The sequence below is a fragment of the Hipposideros armiger genome, unplaced genomic scaffold (genome assembly GCF_001890085.2).
Source record: "Hipposideros armiger isolate ML-2016 unplaced genomic scaffold, ASM189008v1 scaffold_128, whole genome shotgun sequence".
NCBI classification, from domain to species: Eukaryota; Metazoa; Chordata; class Mammalia; order Chiroptera; family Hipposideridae; genus Hipposideros; species Hipposideros armiger.
In genome coordinates this window covers 457,799-478,870 of record NW_017731478.1, presented here as the reverse complement: position 1 = coordinate 478,870, position 21,072 = coordinate 457,799, and the positions used below count along the sequence as shown (strand labels likewise).

The window sequence follows — 21,072 nt, the reverse complement described above, 5'->3', positions numbered from 1 at the left end:
GTAACGGGAGAGGGGTGGTGACTATGCCCTTCATAAGTGACAGCCTTAATTCTCATAAACTAAACCTTCTGTGTGTCACCTCTGCTCTACCTGCCCCGGCTTGTTATAATTAATTGCACGGTCACTCTGCTAAGTAGGGATTATTTCTGTAATCCGAATGAGAACACCCAGTCTCCCAGAGGTTCCTGGGAAACATCGCCCAAGGTGGAATGCCTAGTTCTGAGGAACCTGGGTGCCAGTCTTGCAGGCCCCCTCCCTAAGGACAGAAGTCACTACGTCCTTTTTTTTTTTTTTTGGACTTGTTTCAATGGAGATATTAATTGGTGACCCTGATGAAAAAAATGACTATAAATCATGACAATAAAAAAGCTCAAATGAGGAGGAAGGTTCAAGATGATGGAATAGAAATAATAATAATAAAAAGCCCAAATAATCACCATCTTCTGTGTGCCCAAGAGTGGCGGCTGAGAGTAATGATAATTAACATTTGTGTTTTACAACTTACCAAGTAAAAAAAATTGTTGTTTTCAATTTAAGCCTTACAACAAATTCCCGTTTTGTGGGGCTCAGAGAGGTTATGCGACTTGCAGAAAATGGCACAGTTAATAAGAGTGTGGGGAGGGAGCCAGGACTGAAACCAGCTCTCCGATTCCACATCCTATTTCCCACTGTGTGCTGAGGCTTAGAGGGTGCCCTCTGCCAGTCAAAATGTATACATAGAATAGCCTTTTCTCCTAACGGTTGGAGCAGTTTTAAATGCATGCATTTGGTCATTCTCCTCCGATTAAACCTATCTCCAGCTATGTGGGGAACTTGAGCGTTTAATGTACGTTGCAGCTTATTAGACATTAAGGAGAACATCGGCTTGAATTGATCTTTATCTTTTCTGGACATTTTTTGGGTTTCAGGAGTCTTGGGTTGTCCTATTCAAAGAGGCTGTGTTTGGCTAGGATTTAGGATCTTGTCACGTGTATGGTGAAACTGTTCTTACCCCAGGAATCAACAAAACAAGGGTACTCTGATCGACTTGGATTTCCAAAGACTGCAAAATCGCCTTCCTTGGTTTTTAGATGCTTTCCTCATTATTGCTTAGAACACCCTGTGTAAAAAGTGTAAAATCATTTGAATGTTCATATGACAAGCATACAGAGGGTGCCAAAAAAATGTATACACGTTTTAGAAAAGGAAACCACTGTATTAAAATTGTAATACACAATATACCCTGATAACAAAAGATAAATACAAGACGTGTTTGACTTCTGCAATTACAAGAGGTGCTCAAAGTGGTTACTTACCATCAGCGTAATTTTAAAACAGTTTTTTTCCTTTCTTAAAACGTGTATACATTTTTTTGGCACTCTGTATATAAATTTCTTTTTAATGGAGGAAACCTTGGAGAGGCTTAGAAATGTTCATTCATTCATTCGTTCATTCATTCATTTGCATAGGCCTGCGGTTCTCAAAGTGTGGTCTGGCCTGTAGTTATATATAAAATATTATTAATAGTCAGTTGTTTGCATTTTTCACTCTCATTCTGTCATGAATGTAAAATGGTGTTTCCCAGAGGCTACAAGATGTAATAGCGCGACAGACAGAACATGGAAGCAGAGATGAGCTTCCAGCTGACTTCGATTAAGTTACGCATCAGAGATTTGCAAAAAAGTAAAACAATACCACTCTTCTAATTGTTTTTTTGTTTTGCAAAGTATAGTTATTTTCATAAAAATATGTTGTATATGGTAACATGTAATGGGCTTATTGTTGAGGTGAATATATATTATATATAGTTCTCAGTTTTTATTTCTAACTTGGTAATTATTTTTAACTTTATTGTTAATTCTAATCAGTAGATATAACTCACAGAAGCAAAAGCTCTTGGGGGTCCTCAGTAAGTTAAAGAGGACCCCTTAGTCTGTTTGGGCTGCTATAACAAAAATACCATAGACTGAGTGGCTTAAACAAAAAACATTATTTCTCACAATTCTGGAGGCTGGGAAGTCCAAGATCAAGGTGCCAGGTATTACAGTGTCTATTGAGGGGCCGCTTCCTGATTTCTGTTACCCTGATTATTTGTCACTTCTCACCAACTTCTCTGGTGAATTTGATCATTTTCATTCCTCCTGCACGTCCTCTGGTTCCCTCCGAGTCCCCAAATGCTTTGGATCTCCCACATACTAGGAGCCCCATATGCATATCTGAATATATAGACACTTCAGACGCAAATCCCTCCTTTTGTCCCATAAGAGTCAAGCTCTAAACTGTGACTCAGTGACGTCAAGGGTGACTATTTCGGGACTGGGGTAGACAAACCAGAGCGGCAGGACTGACTCTCCCAACTGTCAGGTTGTCAAAGTGACAGAGCACGGCCTTCGCGGTCGAAGAGTGACCCCACCCCTCTGTGTAGCTCTCATTGGGCACGCCTTTTCTCGCTCCCCTTTCGCATTGGCTGAGAGGCGCGGCCCATGCACCGGAGTGACTTGCGATTGGTTGGCGCTCAGGCCAGCCTTCCGGGCTGATGTGGGACCAGCTCTCCACCAGCCAATCAGATTGCGAGCTGAGTGTGGCGCGTGAGTGTGGTGTGGATCCTTCCGCCGCTGCAGCCGTTGCTGCGGCTTGGAGAGCAAGCTACTGGCCCAGAGCAGGCCCGCGGCGAGCGTGGGTGGGTGGTTGCAGGTGACGGGGAGGAGACCGGCAGGGTGGACCTGGGAGAGGCCAAGAGGACGCTGTGGTGCTCAGTGGAGAAAAACTGAACAGAGCGGGGCAGCTTTAGCAGAAAGGGCTTTCCCTGCTTCTGAGGACGCCTCCAGCAAACAAACTCATGCGTAACATCCTAAAGAATAAAAAAAAAAAAAAGAATACAAATAAGAACGCTAATAAAATAAAAGGTTTAAGTTGCCCAAAAAGTCCAAAAGAAATGCCCACTATACACTTAACAATATAGAGGAGGGAGACAAATTTCGAACCCTCAGTATCTTTAATCTTTCCACAAACATTTGTTGAGCTGCCACTCTGTGCCCTACCTCACGGGAAGCGCTGGGGCAACTGTGGGAACCAGATGGGCAAGAATTAAATGCTGTCATGGAGCTTGCTGGAAGCACACGAAAGACTTAATTTCAGATGGTGATAGGTGCTGTGGGTAAAAACAGGGTCGTGGGTGGAGGGTCTGGGCCCTGCGTGGGATTGCACCCACATGCAATGAAATGAGGGAAAATTTCTAAAACATGGGGAAAATTTCTAAAACAGGAGCAGCCTGCTGCAGGCCGCTTACTTTGTGCAAGGAGAGAGTATAGTATTAAAAAGGGAAGGGAAGTGTGTGTGTGAAAATGGGATTTCTTTGCATTTTATTACACCATTCAGCCCCTTCCTTCACCATATGTGCCAGCTGAATACACTGGGGACTTTGTATTTTTCATGATCTTATTCTCTGGAAGCCTTGCTTCTGCAGCGAGAGCTTCATATTCACATCGGAGAAGAAAGCCAAATCAAGCCAGAGGGTGCGAAGTCACCTCATCTGGTCACATTTTCCTGCCCAGAGCAAGCTGTAGATGGCTTGTATGGCTGGTTGCAATCTCTGTGGGATAAATTGAGGCCACTGTTGGCCAGGATACCTGTTTCACCTGTAGCTCTAGGCTAATAATAATAATATTCTCTAAAACCCTGTTTATACTAGATCACCAAGGTGTAGGTGAGTGACTGTCATAGAGAAAGCAGCAAGAAAGTAGCCTGTGTCCTTTGCCCTGAGCCTACAGTGGTAGATAACAGTTGTAGAGGACATGCATTCATGTAACAAATATTTACTCTGTGCCTGCCATCTGGTAACACGTAATATATGTATAATATATATATATTTTTAATACAAATGATGTCTTATATGTATTTTTTTTTACAGCTGTAGATACTAATCTGCAATTTGCTTTTCTTCCTCAATCTCTTTGAGAACAATGCTGTTTATAGATCTATTTTATCTTTTTTTAATTATTCGTTTCAGGTGAATCTTGTTTACGGATGCATATAGCATTGCAAGGAATGGACTATGCTATACTTTATTAGCCATTCCCCTGTTGATGGACTTTTAGTCTGTTTTCAATTTTTCACTCCAGGCTTGGGGAAGTAAAACAGTCATTAATGTCATCAGAGTTTGGGGGCCTGCTGTTATTTTTTTTTTTAATTGTGAACTATATGAAGCATACAAAAAGACTGAATAGAGTATGTGCATACGGTTTAAAGAATGACATAAATGCACACCATGTACCTATGCCAGTTTAATAGGGCAAGGCCAGTATCTTGGAAGCCCCTCCCTAAACTCACCCCCTTTACTTTACTTTGAAGAAACCAGTGCCCTGACAGCTGGTAAGCATTTCTTTGCTTTTCTGTTTTTCTAACATATAAATATTCCTAACCAAGATATTTTGGGGTTTGCCTGTCTTTGACCCTTCTGTAAAAGGAAACATGCAGTTGGTATACTTTGGTGGCTTGCTTTTTAATTTTTTAATTTTTTTTGAGGTTCACCATGCTGGCTCATTTGTAAAGCATCCCTTTTCGCTGTTGTGTAGTAGGGCGACTACCCATCACTTACTTATCCCTATGCCTGTTGAAGATGCTGGGTTCTGTGGCCACATTTTCTCCTCTGCTTTCTCCTTAGGGCTGGAGAGGAGATGGAGAGATTGTATTTTGAGATATCACCTTGGGCACATGTGGTCCTCAGTAACTGGCATTCACCCAACTGCCATAGCCATGTGGGCAGACTAGGAGGGTTGAGGCAACCACGCCATGGAAGCCAGATAAAGAAATCCTAAACACACCCTTTGGCCTGATAAACTCAAGGAACTTGGCTGAGCCTCTGATTGGAATCAAGCCTTCACCTCTCTTCTGGATGGGCCTGGGAGAGCCTGTTGTGCTAGTAGCTCCTGGAAATGGAGATAGGTCTGTTTCTGGCCCGTTCTGGTCTTCTCAACTTTCCCCGTGGTTCTACTTCATTACTCCTTTGGTTATGACTTTGGGAAAATCAACTTTATGCTAGAATGTGTTTTCATCTCATCTGGGCTCCAATGGCTGCTTATCTAATCCAGCAGTATATCACTTTGTTCTGCCTTATATATAGGTACATACATCGTAGGTAGATATCATATATATATATATATATATATATATATAAATAAATAAATATATATATATATATATATATATATATAAAATCATCCCTTCTCATCATCTCCCCCTTTCCACCTTAGTCCAAGCCACCATGACACCCCATGTGAACTTCTGCAAAATCCCCCCAAAAGGGCCCCCTGATAGCACTCCACCTACTCCAAACCTAGCCCCATTCACTCTATTACAACAGCTAGAATAATCCTTTCAAAATGTAAGTCACATCATTCCCCTACTCAAGACTTTCCAAATGGCTTCTAATCACACATTGAATAAAATCCAAAGTCCTTACCCCTTGGCCTCACAAGGACCTATATGGCTACTACCATTGACTGTGCCAAGCATGCCTCAGGGCCTTTGCACTTGCTATGCTCTCTATCTGGAAGGTTTTTCCCAAGGATGAGCACTGGGTTGGATGCTTCACTTTGTTTAGGTGGAGAATCTTCCATTCTTGTCCTCCCTGGCCTTGTGGAACCCTGAGACACAGGAGCTGTGATAGAGTGGTCCTGGCTTGGGGATCTAATTATTGCTGATGGCTTCACATCTTCAGATCAGTTGGTCTAGGCCAGGGCTTGGCAAACTGTGGCTCGCGAGCCACATGTGGTTCTTTGGGTACGTACATGTGGCTCTGAAGTAAAACTGAAAATGAAAACAAAACTATTGTCGTGTCATTTATAAAAATTTTTAAAGGATATTATTCACATAATGGTGATTTCATTTGTTTTATGGCTCTCAAAATAATTTTAAAATTGTCGTGAGGGGCAGGATTGGCTCTTGGTCCATTGCACGTGGGTGATGAACGTACCAGAGTGAAGAAAAGCCCCCGTGAGAAAGCACAAGTGTTATTACCTTTGGTGGTCGTTTCAGTTAGAATGATTTTTGGCAGCGAGTTATGACAGCTCAACTCCCAAGGGCTTTAGCCATGGTGACAGTCAATGTTTATTCAGCCAGTAGCCCAGGGCTAGCCAGAGACTTGCTCCAGCAGCTCAGCGAGAGCGTCTATGGTCTTCCTCCTTCTGCCCCGCCATCCTGTTTACACACGTTCTTCAACCTTGTTTCTCAGGGTCACTGAAAGCTGCCACAGCTCCCTGCAAAAGGACTGTGCTTATCGGGGGAGGGCTAACACTCCAGCCCCCTCCACTCCCCTTTGGTCTCATTGGCTAGAATTCGGTCTTATGAGTACGGGCCAATCATTGGTAAAGGAGAAAAAGGTGCTCTGTGATTGGCTTAGACTAGTGGTCTTTAAATTGAGGCGAATTGATCCCTGAGGGGTTATGCAAAGAATTTCCAAGGAGTGTGGGTACCCAGATTCTTTTTTTTTTTCCCCCTAAGATTTTATTGTTTCCTCCGAAATCTCATGTGTGTCTGGGAGAGTGTCATATAGGTAATGAGAAAGTACCTGATTATTTTGGCTGTAGCTTATCTCTCCCTTGGGTTGCCCTGTGCCTGGTTGGGTGGGCTGAGCTGCAGGAATTAAGAATGAATCAGGTGGCTGTCAGGTGCATAAACCCAGCCCTCCCCTGCTCCATGAGAATTGGTCAACCCACTGGTCAAACTCTGGACTTCCATGCCCCTTGAGGGCGGGGTCCATGCTTTACACAGCGGAGCCCCCATTGGCTAACTCACACAGGCACTCACTAGGCATTTCTGAATGAATGAATGAATGAATGAATGTTTCTTGGCTCCTACTGAGGATCTTGCGGTGAACTAGTTTGACAAGGATTTTACTCCTGTGGAATCTGCATCCTCGTGTTAAAAGAATGAACATAAATACATGACTCGCTCAAAAATGCATCTCCTTCTGGGTCGAGATGGACTCACGGCTCCACAAAGACGGTAACTTGGAGACAAACAGCGAGGGCTGGACCCAGAATTTGGAGGTCAGGGGAGGGGGCTATTCTGGAAGTCATGTTTATATAGGAAGCACCCTGTTTTAAGTTAGCATCTATATTTATTTTTTTCCTTTTCAAAAATTATTATTTTTTCAATCACAGTTGACGAAGAATCTATGTTTATTTGTGGTGACTAGGAGATGGGAACTGCTTAAGATTAAGTGGTGGAGGTGGGAGAATGAGTCATCAAATCTCAACACTGTCAGAAAAAAACCCAAAACAAAACATTGTACTTGGGAGGAGCTGTTTGGGTTGCTGTGAGAATAAATTATGACAAGGAATATGAAAAGATCCCTCGTACGGTGCCAATGTGCAGCCGAGTACAATAAATAAACCCTCAAAAATCTATCCCAAATCCCATTTTCTTCCTTTTGTTTGTCCCTAACCAGGTCCAACACCCTCCTGCCTCAGGGTCTTCGCATTTGCTGTTCCCTCTGCCGGGGAACTTTCCCCTCAGATACTGAATAGTTCGCGCCTGTCACCTTCTTCAGGTCATTGGTAGAAGTCACCTCTTCCAATGGGACTTTCCCTGACAACCCTATTTAAATGGAAACACTCCTCCCATGATACTTCCCCTTCCCCTTGGTTTATTTCTGCCCATAGCACTTCGTATCTTTTAGTATACAAATAATATTACACGTGCTACTCTATTATGATCCCCACTGGCATACTGTGTATGCCTTACACTATGGACGACATATATACGATGTATTTATTTGTTCATTGTCTGTCTCCCCTCCTCCCCACACCTGCCCCTCTCCTTTTACCTCCTGGTGGGCAGGGTAGGACTTTTACTTTGCTCACTGCTGCTTCCGCAAAGCCCCGCACAGACCCTGGTACCCAGGAGGCGTTCGGTAAATATCTGCCGTGAGAACAAAAGTGAATGAATGAACCCAGGACTGAGCCAGCGGCGCCTGGCTCCCGGCTTCCGGGGGCTGGTTTATCCACTTCGAGTTCCAGGTGAGGGCGGGAAGCCCGGGCCCAACGCGCCTGCGTGGCCCCACCCGCCCCGCTCCCGCGAGCGGGGGTCTGAGTCCCGGAGGCGCGGGGCGCGGCGGCCAGCACTCCTTTGCGAGGAGTGCCGCGGCGGAGGGTTACACGCGCAGAGGGGCGGGCTCTCCTGGGAGGGGCGGGGCCTGCGGGGGCGGGGCTCGCCGGGTGTCTTCACGGGGGCGGCCGCGTCTCGTTCAGTCGCGCGTCCCGCCGGCACGCGTCCCCGGCCTCCTCAGCGTCCCCGGCCGTCGCCGCCGCCCCTGCCGGTTCCGGTCCCCCCCCCCCGGTAGTTACCGCCGCAGCCATGTCTAAGGAGCCGCGGTCCGGGCGGGGAGAGATCCTGGAGTGCCAGGTGATGTGGGAGCCTGACAGCAAGAAGAACACGCTGATGGACCGCTTCCGGGCGGCCGTGAGCGCCGCCTGCGGCCTGGCGCTGGGTGAGTGCGCGTGCGGCCCGGGGCTCCCAGGCCACCTCCCTCGGTCCGAGGGACCACCTGACGGAGGGGGGCCCTGCTCCTGGGGCCGGGACGCGCCCTTTTCCTGGGCGTTTCTGGCAGGGTCTCTCTCCTAGTCGTTGGAATGGTCTCCCGCTGTTTCCCTCTTCCGGGGGTTGGAGGAGCCACTGGATTTGGGGCACCTCTGACTGGGGGTGGGGGTGGGTTTTGCCCCCTTGTCCCTGCGGGGCGTCACCTCCTCTGCTTTCAGGCTGCTGGACTCCTGACGGCAGCATCTCCCTGCATGTGGGGCGCCTTCTCCCTGGGAGGGTCCCCCGTCTGGTCTTGGAACCCCTGTGCACTGAGCGGCCTTTTGCTCAGGAGGTTCCTGCTTGTGAGGTGAGGTGGTCCTGGGGTCTTGCACTCCAGCCTGGGGGCCTTCCTCCCGGACCCAGGGTCTGACTTCCTGCTCTAGTCCTGTTTGTGGGGGGTCACTTGGCAGCCGGTAGTACCTAGTGTTGTCCCTTCTTAGCCTCCCCCCTCCCCGCCCCCTTCCCCCCTCCCTCGGCTGATCCTGCTAGAAAGCCAGCATGGAATTCCGGGCGCCTGGGGGAAGGACGGTCAGGTGGGAGCTTTCCTTTGCGATGGGGGCGAACGCCGTCCCCTCATGCTCACACTCCCAGCCCCAAGCAGAAGCTCGTCAGGGGCCCCCAGGAACCTCCCGGCTGGGTGTGAGCTGGGCAAAGGAGGGCCCCTTTTCTGGGTGAGACGCGCCTGCTTGCTTGTGCTTTTCCTCCAGCTCTGGCTGGCTTGTTCACCTACTTCCTGGACCTCCCCACCGAGGGATTTTCAACTCAAGTGGCTTTTCCTCCCCTCTCCCGCCTCAGTTCGCGGCAGCGACTCCCGTGTCTGGTCGGAGGCATCACTCTCCTTCAGCCAGCCTCTCAGACACGGTGGCCTGAGTCACCTGGCTGGCACAGGGTGTCTCTCCCTCAGCAGCCCTACCTTGTTCCCCCACCCGCCCCCAGTGCCCGCACCTCTCCTGGGGCGCTCTTCCTTGAACACTGGTTGGCCTTCCTGCTTCCTGCTTCCCCTCCCTCCCCCCTCGTTGGCTCAGACGCTCACAGTGGCTCCTTGTTGACCCTGGAATTGCAGATGGGTGCCACCTGGCAACTTCCAGACCCTCCGCAGCACGGTGGTGTCGTAGCTTCCACCCAGCCCCTTCCTTTAGCTCACCCAGCTCTCTCCCTCTCCCTCCGTCCTGCTCACTAGGACTGAGCAGCCTGGAGACAGAGGGGTCTTATTACTCTGTAGTAGGAAGTGAACGTGTATTGGACTGGGGGAGAACAGGCTTGATTTCCAAGAAGAGCCCAGAGCGGGACCACTGTTCCGTGTTTACCTTGCCTTGGTTCCACCCTCTTTCCTTTGCCAGCAATGATATAATACGGTTCTCCTGGTGCTCGTCTAGCCCTGATGCTTTACAGCAGCGGTTCTCAGCCTTCCTAATGCCGCGACCCCTTAATACAGTTCCTCATGTTGTGGTGGCCCCCAACCATAACATTATTTTCGTTGCGACTCTATCACTGTGATTTTGCTGCTGTGATGAATCGTAATGTAAGTATCTTTTTGTTTTCCGATGGTCTTAGGCGACCCCTGTGAAAAGGTTGTTCGACCCCCAAAGGGGTCGCGACCCACAGGTTGAGAACCGCTGCTTTACAGTTATTTCACAGAAGGGCGGCCTGTCAGGTGGGTAGACCGATCTGTACTCCGACCACCTGGATTTTGAACTGGCTCCACTCTTACTGGCTGTGTGGTTCGGAGGAAGTCACCGGATCTGCCCAAGCCTCAGTTTCCTCACCTGTAAAATGAGCCACCTGTGTCACTGGGTGGCTGTGGGTGACAGGAGGCGATCAGGCGCAGCGTGCACCTGCACCTGGTTTGTGGGGGTTGCTGAGTGAGTACCAGCAAGCACTGGTTGCCCCCTGTCTGCCTGCCAAACTCGTCTCCCTCCTTCAGGGTGAGTGGACTGGTGACATGTCGGTCAGGTTGGACCAGCAGACTTTGCTGGGGCGGCTCACACACTGGGAGACTGCGTAGGAAAGGCAAGACTTCCAGCTTCTTGGGAACCCAAAGGCCTGTGATGCGGGGTCTGCGTGCCCACATGGTGGCTATTGACTGGGCTGAGTGGGGCTCCTTCCTTGGCGTGGGGGCGTTTAGAGCTTTGGCTTCTTCTCCTCCACTCCCCACCTGCTTCCCTCCTTTCCACAGGCCTGGCCCTGGAGGTTTTGGCGTTTGCTTTACGACCCAGCTCAGATGCTGTTCTCTCTTTGACCATTTTCTCCTTTCTTCTGCTCACCCAAGTGCATGTAATTTGGACATGCATCCTGCCTTGCCTTTTCATTTATTTGTGGGCATTCTTATTGCATAAAGCCAGCACCCTGGAACTCGTCCCGGCTGTGAGTAGCCAGTGTGTCGTTCTGAGCAGTGCTATTGACCGGATGTGCAGAGACAGCAAGGCACACATCCTCACCGGCTGCCTCAGCCTGGCTCCTGTCCTGAGGGTGGATGGGGGGGCCAGGGTTCCCCAGCCTGGCCACCTCCCCAAGCCCTACCCCTGCTATCAGGAGGGGCAGGCCCTCGGTGGAGTTCCAGATTCTTTCCACCAGCAAGGCCATAGGTGGTTGGTTCTTGTCACTGCTCCCAGCAGAGCTCACTGAGGACCCCTGCACAGCTACACAGACCCCTCAGGAGTGGCCTGTAGCCCTGCCCGTATGTGCATGTGATATGGGGCCTCTTCCGCAGGGCTCCAGAGGACAGACATGCTGTGTGTGTGTATCCACTGTCTGCAGTGAGGGAAGTGACACTTTTATAGTACATGCTCTTTCTTTTTTAAAAAAAATAAATTTTATTGGGGAACTGTGTTTTTCCCCCGGACCCATCAGCTCCAAGTCAAGTCATTGTCTTCAATCTTGTTGTGGAGGGCGCAGCTCACTGGCCCATGTGGGAATCGAACCGGCAACCCTGGTGTTATGAGCATTATGCCTTAACCAACTGAGCCAACCGGCCGCCCAGTACACGCTCTTTTGAAGGACCGTGCCAAGTGTCTTTCTGTACACCACAAGCTGCACGTCACCTCTGTGGGCAAGCAGCCGGGATGGAGCGCCAGCCAGGAGAAGGCTGGGACCCCACCCTCACATAGCTCACGTGTAGTTGTGGGGAGAAAGGAAAAATGGCCTCGCCACAACGTGTGAGTGCTGAGCGTCAGATGTCGGGGCAGTGCGCTGTCTTCCTTCCGGTACTTCACTGCACCCTGAGCCTGTCAGGGTGCCTTTATAAGCACCCACAAAACCCTGAGCTGAGATTTGGAGGTGGAGGCTGGTCAGAATTCTCATAGGTGGAGAGGAAAGGGGGTCAGTGGAAAGCAAGGTTGCAAACTCCAGTGACTGCAGGGCCCAGGCAGGTGACAGATATTAATAACAGTTACCATTCAGTGACTGCTCTCTGTACGCCTTGCCCCATTTGGGCACTTTACCTGTATTAACATACTTAATCCTCAGCGATTGGCCCAGGAGGTGCGGCTGTTACCGCATTTCCCAGCTGAGAAAACAAGCTCAGCATCTTGGTGGAGATCTTTCGGCTGTGAGTGCTGGAGCTGTAGTCTGTTTCTAGAATCAGTGCTCTCGACTACTGTATTAGGCTGCCTCTTGCGTGTGGGTGAAGGGCCAGGCGGGGCAGCTGGTAGCCCACGCTAGCTGATTGTCACTGTGTGGTGTGACAGTGCATTAGTTATCTACTGTGCATGACAGATCACCCCAAGACTTAGCGACTCAAAACAGCAGTAAACATGGCGCACCCCTCAGTCTCGTAGGTTCAGGCCTCTGGCGGGGGCTCGGCTGCGGGCTCCTGGCTCTGGGTCTGAGGAGGCTGCCACCATCTGAAGGCTTGACAGGGGCTGGAGGAGCGAGGGGGCTCCCTCACATGGCAGTGAGCCAGTGCTGGTTGTGGGTAGGAGGTTGTGTTTCCTGCCACCTGGGACTATTGAGTGTCCTCATGAGAGAGGACCTTCTCACAGAGCAAGCGATCCAAGACAGCAAGGCGGAAGCTGCAGTGTCTTTTATGATCGAGCCTCACAAGCCACATTTCCCGGTTACACAGACCAGCCCTGCGCAGCGTGGGGAGGGGACGGCACAGCGGCCTAGATGCCAGGAGCGGCACTGGCTAGCTACCCCACCCAGATAGTCTGTTTTCTCAGGAGAAGCCAGAAACCCCGGATTCCATTTGAAAACCGTGATTTTCATGGTGGCAGTGAGTTCAGGTTCTTTATGAACATTGTGGGAACTGGACCAAACGTGCCCGTGGCCCGTTTTCTAGGCTCCTGGGTTGCAGCCTGTGAGTTGAGGTGGGTGTATTTGAGCAGACGCCTGAAGACTTGTGTCCGACCACTTGTCCGAGTTGTCCACGGGGAAGACGCTCTGCTCAGAGTCCATCCACTGCTGTCCTCTCGGATGCTTGTGATGCCTGCGCGTCCCTGGCTGTTGGAGACGTGCTCTGTGATGGGCTTTTGAGCTCAGCCTTCAGCGGAGGCCTGGATTTCAAGCCTCTGGCCCTTTTCTTGTGTCAATTAGGAGGGGATTTTGGTGCTGGAACCCTTTGTAGTTTGTGAGGACCAAGGTGATTAAAAAACAAAAACAAAAACAACTGGAAGAGAGAGGGGAGCCCGGGGCCTGCTCGTCTGGTGTGTTTTCCCCGGAGGCGCCCTCTCTGGACGCCCTGGGCCTGGCACCGACCCCCTTCTGGACTGAACGTGGCACGCTCCTACGGACCGACACTTTATGTACTTGGCATCCCTGTCTCCATGTCGTAGCTTATCGTAGTCTGTCACACACCTGTTATGCGTCACACTCCTGCAAAATGATGGAGTGACAACTCGTTCCGGCACTTGCTGCCAGCACTGTCCTTAGCGCTTTATGTGTTTTGACTCATTCAGCCTTCGCAGTGATAACGTGCTGTTATGTTCCTTTTGTGGAGGAAGAAACTGAGGCCCAGAGAAAGTTAATTTCCTGCCTGCGATCATGCGGTTAGAGTGGCAGGCCCTGAACCCAGACAGTCGAGCTCGGAGCGTGTGCTGTTAGAGCAACGTGCTCTATGGATCCTCACCTCCGTCCTTGAAAGGAGCCGCTGTCGTCCCAAAGTGGCCTGTCTGAGGTCCTCCAGCCTGGTCTCTAGAGTCAGGGCTGGCCCCAGCTCTCCAGATGCACTGTCCCTGTGTGCCTGGTTGACCTGGCCTGTGACCCCTGGATTGAGCAGATGGTGTACAGCGGGGGCAGCTTCTCCTGGGGGGCTTGGAGGAGGTGCAGCCATCATTACTGTGAACCAGAGTCTCTTTCTCTCTTGAGCTCGGAGCCCTAAACACCCTGTCCGCTGATCTCGGCTGTGCGATCTCTGGGCCGAATGTCCCCACTTCATCCTGGTTGCTCCTTCTCTGTCCCTGTGGCAGACCCGCTCGCCGCAGCTCTCTACCTGGGCCCCTGGCTTCGTCCCAGTGTCCTAACCTGCCCTTCCTGCCAGGGCCAGCCTGCCTCCTGCCGCAGCCCGCCCCAGCTCAGCGGCCACTCACCTCCTTGGGCTCCCGAGTCCAGCATGATTGGGGACAATTACTGGGGCCCACTGAGAAGTGACACTACTGAAGGGCAGGGATCATGGTGCCTCTTCCTCTGTGTACCCACCCCGCCCCCCAGAGTTGGGAACAGAGAGGACCAGTGAGAGAATTCAGCTCAGCCATTGTAGTATGCTTTTTTTCCAGTTCCTGACATCCTGTTGGTCACCTTCCTGCTGTTATCCTAGGCCTGGAGCACCAGCAGATGAATGTATATCCTACTGAAATATATTGAGATTAAAAAGGTCCCAAGGGAGGACAGGACTTTTCCCAGGTTCCCAGGATTAGAGCCTGGGGTGAAGTGAGCTTCTATGTATGTCAAAGTGGGAGAGAGGGAATGATTTACTCACACATAAAATCTCTGAGAACACACAAAGGAATATCTAGGCAAGAAAAGTTAGATGGTTGTGGGCCAAGAGGGAGGGAGACTTTTTCTTTTTCTTTTTCTTTTTACCATTATAGCCTTGTACACTTGTGTACTTTCGAATCACATGAATGTATTCCTTACTCACAGATCAAAATATATAAATAATTTCCCAAACTCCCCACAACGTCGTTGCTGGCATGACAAGTCATCAGCAAGCTTCCAGTTTTGACCTGGGTTTTCAAATCTCTTCGGTTTAGGGTCCTGAGTTTGTACGGTATAATAATAGTAAACGCTTAATGGAGTTGTGATTGTGTGCAGGGCCCCATTCTAAGCCTTTGACACATGTGCTCATTTAAACTCTCCCAGGAGCCCTAGGAAGAGGGGTTGCTGTTTAAAATCTCCATTTTACAGACGGGGAAACTAATATTGTGAACGGCCAGGCCAGGATTGAACCCTTGTGGCTCCGGAGTCCTTGTTCTGAGGCATGCTGTTAAGATATAAAGCTACTGGCTCATTGCTGCTGTTCCTTTTGGGGATTAGTGGTGGGGGGTGTGCCTCAGTGAAAATTAAATCTCCCCCAAGACCATTTCTCATCAGAGGCCTTTGAACCATTCAGGACGCACTCGTAATGGCGTGTCCATCTTTTTATTGCACTGGTAAGACTTTCCTCCTAAGATTAATCTGGGCTCTGTGCCATTTTATTTTATTTTTAGAAAATTACGGCGACCTATACCATTGGTCAGTTGAGTCTTATTCAGATTTCTGGGCAGAGTTCTGGAAATTCAGCGGGATTGTCTGCTCGCGCACGTACGATGAAGTAAGTAGAGACTTGCTTATGAATTGCCTTTTCTATGGTTATGTTCCAAAATAAAGTGTCAGTTTTTGGGACTGTCGAATCCTATCTTCTTTAAACCGCCCACGTCAGTGGGGGAAAGTCATTGCCCTAGAGATTTGGTAGAATGTGGTGTCAGGGTCACGGACGCCATGCAGACCCTGCCACCTCTGGGCTCTCCAATGTGGGGACCCAGGCCCAGTCCCGGGAACTTGACCATCCCAAGGGGTCAGGCATCGTTTTATCTTTATTTTATTTAAAAGTTTTAAAATTGTGGTAAAATACACGTAACGTAAAATTTACCACCTCAACCACTTTAAAGGGTGTGGTTGTGATGTTATGTATATTCAGGTTGTTTTTTAAACAGTAGTGTCTTTATTTTTTTTAACCTGGATTTTGGAGACTTTTTTTTTTTTTCTCAACTCCTTATGTTGTAAATCAGTAAATCTCTGGGAAAGGGAGTCCTGTTATTCAAAGTATAATTTATTGGGGTTTTGGTCTGATGATGGGGTGAACCGTTCTGTAAGTTTCATCTGTAGGCACATAGAGAAGAGAGTCAAGGTTCCGGTCCCTGACAAAGGAGGCCAGGGTCAAACTTCTGGAAATTGTGGGGGCGCAGGGGGGCCCTGGAGCTCGATCTTCTGGTTTTCAAAGTGTCTGGTCCGAGCCTGGGACATGGGGCAGGCACCACATCTGTCTTCCCTTCTGTCTTCAGCATCTCTCATAAATTAGGTGCTTAATAAACATTTGTTGAAAAAGAAATGAGCGGGGATGGTGTTTCCCCTTGACATTAATTTTTTAAACTTTATTGAGGAATAGTTGACGCGTATAATTGTATGTGTTTCAAGTGTACGACATGATGATTTGATATGTGTACTTTGTGGAATTAACACATCCATCACCTCGCATTGTTAAGTCTTTGTGTGTGTGTGTGTGTGTGTGTGTGTGTGTGTGTGTGTGTGTGTGTGCTGAGACCGCTTAAGATCTGCTCTCAGTAGCTGTCAAACACACAGTACCGTACGTAGTATGAGCCACAGGGCATTCGTTTCTGTTTTCAGTTTCAAGCCTTTAGGCCAGTTCAGTGTATAAAACCAGTTAATGATGCCTTGGACTTCCTGGGAAGTGGAGTCGCGGACATTTATTCATGGTGTAGATCTCACGCGTGTGTGTATCTTGCTTTGCTGTCATTCTCTATAGGTTGTGGACACATCAAAAGGGGTCGCGGATGTCCCCGAGTGGTTCAAAGGCAGTCGTCTGAACTATGCTGAAAACCTCCTGCTTCACAAAGAGAACGACAGAGTTGCCCTCTACGTTGCCCGTGAGTGCTGACATTATAACTGCGCCCCTTTCCCTGTCCCGGATGCCACTTCCCTGCCGGGCCGCGTGTTTGGAGCGGTGCCTGGGCACTGGTCAACCACAGTGCAGGATTTTCAAACAGGATCTTGGCACCTTTCTCTTTTTTAAAATTTATGGTGAAAACCACATAACATTAAATTTCCCACCTTAATCATTTTTAAGTGTACGGCAGTGTCAGGTAGATTCACACCGTTGCATAACCGATCGCCACAACTTTGCCATCTCACAGCACTGAAGCTCTGTACCCACTAAATGCTAGTTCCCCTCCAGCCCTTAGTAAACGCCTTTCTGCTTTCTGTTTCTATAGTTTTAACAACTTTAAGGTACTTCCTATGCATGGAATCACACAGTATTTGTCCTTTTTGTGACTGGCTTATTTTACTCAGCATAGCTTTTGTGGTTCACCCATAAGGACTCTGGGTGAGGACTGTAGCCCGTGTCAGAATTCCCTTCTTTCTCAAGGCAGCACACTAACTGTTCCATTATATGTCTGTGTCACAGTTTCTTTACCCATTTATCTGTCGATGGGCTCTTGGGTTGCTGCTACCCCTTGGCTACTGTGAATAATGCTGCTATGAACGTGGATGTGCAAGTATCTCTTTGAGGTCCTGCTTTGAATTCTTTTGGATAGCTAGCCAGAAGTGGGTTGCTGATATAGACTATATATTGCAATTGCTGCATATATGTATTTATTGCATATATCCATGCACATGTATCTTACAGCTGTCTGGGGCACAGAGGGATATGCAGTTCTCAGCTGAGGTTTTACATCTGAAATCCTTGTGCAGCTTTTAAAACCATGGCTGTCCAGTCCCCACGGTGACTTCCTGGAGCACACCTGCCAGAGATGGGACCCAGGCTTGTGTATATTTTTAAAGCCCACAGCTGGTTCTGATGCGCAGTTCACAGGCCTCGTTTGTATGTAAGACAATGGCTGTTGAGTATTATTTTGCTGCCTTCCTTGGTTCTCAGCCCTCATAGGATTTAGGCTGAGTGGATAAGTAGCCTTGGGATGTTATACCAGTGCTGCATCTCCCCCTTGCTCTTTAAGGAGGCTTTTGCTCATCCATCCCTCCCCCCTCACCTCCCTCCCTCCTTCCATCCATCCACCCATCCACCCATCCACTTGTTCCTCAGTTTTGTAGCAGACACCTCCTCCGTGTGAGGTGCTGGGAACACAGCACTGGACAGTACAGATGAGATCCCTGCTCTTGTGGGGCTGACGTTCTAGTGGAACAAATAAGAAAATGTGATAAACTTCCAGATGGCTCTGGGTGCTGGGAGGAGCAAACAAAGCACAGTAATGGGAGAGGTGACTGCGTGGGGAGTGACGCCACATGGGGCATGGCTGCCAGGGCCGCCTGTTTGGAGGAGGTGAAATTTGAGCAGGGCTTGACTAAGGTGAGGGCGTCATGCGAGGTGGGGGGAGACCGTTTCAGGCACAGGGAACAGCAAGAGCGAAGGCCCTGAGCCAGAGCAAGCCCCGGGGTGTGGGGAACAGCGAGACAGAGGCGTGGCTGGGGGGCCAGGCGGTGAGGTCAGCAGGCCTGCTTTCGGAGCTGTGTGAGGGCAATGGGCCTCCCGCAGGGCTAGGAGCCAGGGAACCCTGGGATCTGATGGTGGCCCTGGCTGCGGGGAGGAGAACGGGCAGAGCTTGCATACTGGGACGGGAGACGGCCTAACTTAGGAGTCTGCTCGGCACTCCATCTCTGGGTCCCCCAGGATCGCGCCTCTGACCTGGGGCAGGGATGGCTCATAGGTCAGTTTCTGGGGACAGCCCAGGAAACTTGTGGAAAGTGCTTGGTGGGTGCAGTCTCCGGAGGCAGAGAGCAGAAGGAGCTAGGAGGCTCTCTCTTTCTTCAGTTGTGATAAAATTCACATGACACAGAATTCACCCCCTTTCAGCGTACAATTCAATGGACGTTAGCATGTTTACAAGGTTGTGCAACCCCCTCTGTCTAGTCCCAGAGCATTTCCATCACCCCTCAAAGGGCACCCCCTTCCCATCAGTAGCCACTCCCCACTCCTCACCCCCCACAGCCCCTGGTGACCACCGTCTGCTTTTTGTCTCTGTAGGTTTGCCCACTCTGGACATTTCCTATAAATGGGATCCTACAACATGCGGCCTTTTGTGTCTGGCTTCTTTCTCTTAGCGTGCTGTTTTCAAGTTTCATCCACATCATGGCGTTCCTTTTTATGTCCGAGTAATATCCCATTCTGTGGAGAGACCACATTCTATTTATCCATAAGACACTCTTAAAGGGCTGTTCTGACTCAGGCACAGCGATGCTTCTGCAAAGCTCGCTGGGACAGCAGCCCACTTGGTCCCGTCTGTAATGCGGAGGAACCAGGATGCCAGGCTCTCGCTTACCCCTTTTTCCTGATCCCTTTAAATGCGTATGCGTGGTTACTCAATGCCTCAGGCTTGAAGTCCTGGTTTCTCCTACTGTAAAGTGGGAAAGGTCCAATGTGACTCTTTAAAAAACCAAACCAAACCAAAATTAACCTAAAAAAAACCAGCAACATACCCGATTGCTAGTCAGCCTTCCAGGTGACTGGGTTGGGACTGAACTGGCCATTCACTCTGTCACGCAGACGTAGCTGGCGGAACCCAGCCCCTTTGTTCTTAAGCCTAGCCCTCTGTGAAGCGGGGCTTAAGGGGTGTGGTGATAATTGCAGGCGGCTGTCTGCTTCACACTTCTCCCTCTGTACTCTCACTCCTCTCCACCCCGCCGTCTCCTACTTTTTAACTATTTGAGCCCCTTCTTTTAATGAGCTCCCCCGCCCCCTAATATGCAGTGGTGATAAGTGCCCTCCAGCCAGGGATCAAAGTTAGTTTACAGATGGATCTCTTTCGTAAGCGGGGCCCTAAATTGGCTGACTATTGGCTTGGGGACCTGGAAATATTGTAATCACCCCATGGGATTCTGGGAGAGATCGGGAGGTGCCCGCTGAAAGGAGAGTGTGTGTGCCGTTGCCTTCACGCTCCAGCGAGTGGAGCGAAAGGAGTGTGCATTAGCCCGTCAGTGTTTATGGTATTAGAACAGCTGCCTGCACAGCACATTTTGTCTTTGAACAGTGGATTTCAGGTTACTGAGTCTTTTCAAAGGACAGAAAATGAGCTGGCCTGGGACTGTGGGAGAGGTGATTACCCAGCGAGGCGAACAAACAGTGGGCAGGTGTGGATAACTTTAAGGAAGTAGGGAAAGCTACATCTACACCAAAGGGAAATCAGGATGTGTATTTGTTGGAAAAGAGATGCCTCATGCTGTAGAACTGAAAAGCAGTTAGCCATCAGGAATGAGACATTTGCATCGAAGATAACGGGCAGAGGATTAGCATCTTTCCCATAGAAAGTACACTCAAATAGTTTTTCCTACACATTTGCAACGTTGAATCTTCATTGTATTAGTTTTCTATTGCCCTGTAACAAATTACCCCCCAAACCATGGCTTAAAACAGTAAACACTTATAAACTCTCAGTTTCTGTGGGTTACACATTGAGAAGTGGCTTAGCTGGGTGGTTCTGGCTTTGGCGGGGGGTCTCCCTTGAAGCTGCAGTGAGGGTGTTGGCGGGGAGCTCCAGTCGTCTGAGGGCTGGACCGAGGCCAGCAGATCCACTTTTCAGATGACGCACTCCCATGGCTGTTGGGGCCTCTCCACGGGCTGCTTGAGTGTCCTCACCACATGGCCGCTGGTTCCCCCCAGTGTGAGGCAGGTGGAAGCCGCAGTGTCTTTTATGACCCAGACTCAGAAGTCACTGTCGTTTCCGTAACATCCTGTTGGCTATCCAGGTTGGGCCCCTTCAGTTCAGAGGAACCACGAGAGCATGAATAGCAGAGTCAGGGAGCACTGGGGGCCTGCGGAGGCTGGCTGCCACATCCTCTTTCCATTCTTACCAGTCTGTTCGGTGATAATTCATATCTCACCATTTTAATGTACATTTGTTGGACAGTTAGTGAGGTTGATTATTTTATTTTCTCAGACATTTTTTGCAATGTTGGAGTTTTCTACAGTGAGCTTTCATTACCTTTATAATCTGAAAAAAAAATACATACGCCAAAGCTGGAATACTATTCAGCAATAAAAAGGAGTGAGTTATGTTTTTTATTATTTTTTTATTTTTTAAGATTTTATTGGGGAGTTGGGGGAGGGGAACAGTATTGGGGAATCAGGGAAGGGGAGCAGACAAGCTGCTGTCCTTTTGTTCTTTAGTCTAGTCGTGGAGGATGTCGCTTCACTGGCTCATGTTGGTATTATCATTGCGCTCTTCCCAGGTGAGGCAGATCGGTCACTGGCCTCTGGACTGCGGCTCTTGGCAGCTCACACTGGCTGCCGGCTACACACGGTAGCCCATGGCAGCCCACTGCAGCAGGGGCTGCAGCCTACGCCAT

General features: G+C 49.4%; 1 protein-coding gene and 1 long non-coding RNA gene across 2 annotated transcripts in view; one reads left to right on the top strand and one right to left on the bottom strand.

Annotated features, from left to right (window-relative positions):
- Positions 1-8,184: 8,184 nt before the first annotated feature.
- Positions 8,185-21,072, top strand: part of AACS (acetoacetyl-CoA synthetase) — a 55,897-nt gene continuing 43,009 nt past the window's right edge. The window contains exons 1-3 of the mRNA XM_019648877.1: positions 8,185-8,470; positions 15,204-15,307; positions 16,520-16,644. Of these exons, the coding sequence (XP_019504422.1) occupies positions 8,338-8,470; positions 15,204-15,307; positions 16,520-16,644 (362 nt within the window). The 5' untranslated portion in view covers positions 8,185-8,337. The remainder of the gene's footprint in view (positions 8,471-15,203; positions 15,308-16,519; positions 16,645-21,072) is intronic.
- LOC109386112 (uncharacterized) lies at positions 18,805-19,383 on the bottom strand. Its single transcript, XR_002124732.1, has 3 exons — positions 19,207-19,383; positions 19,050-19,124; positions 18,805-18,895 (listed from the first exon to the last, which is right to left on the bottom strand). It is a non-coding gene; the product is annotated as an uncharacterized LOC109386112 (long non-coding RNA).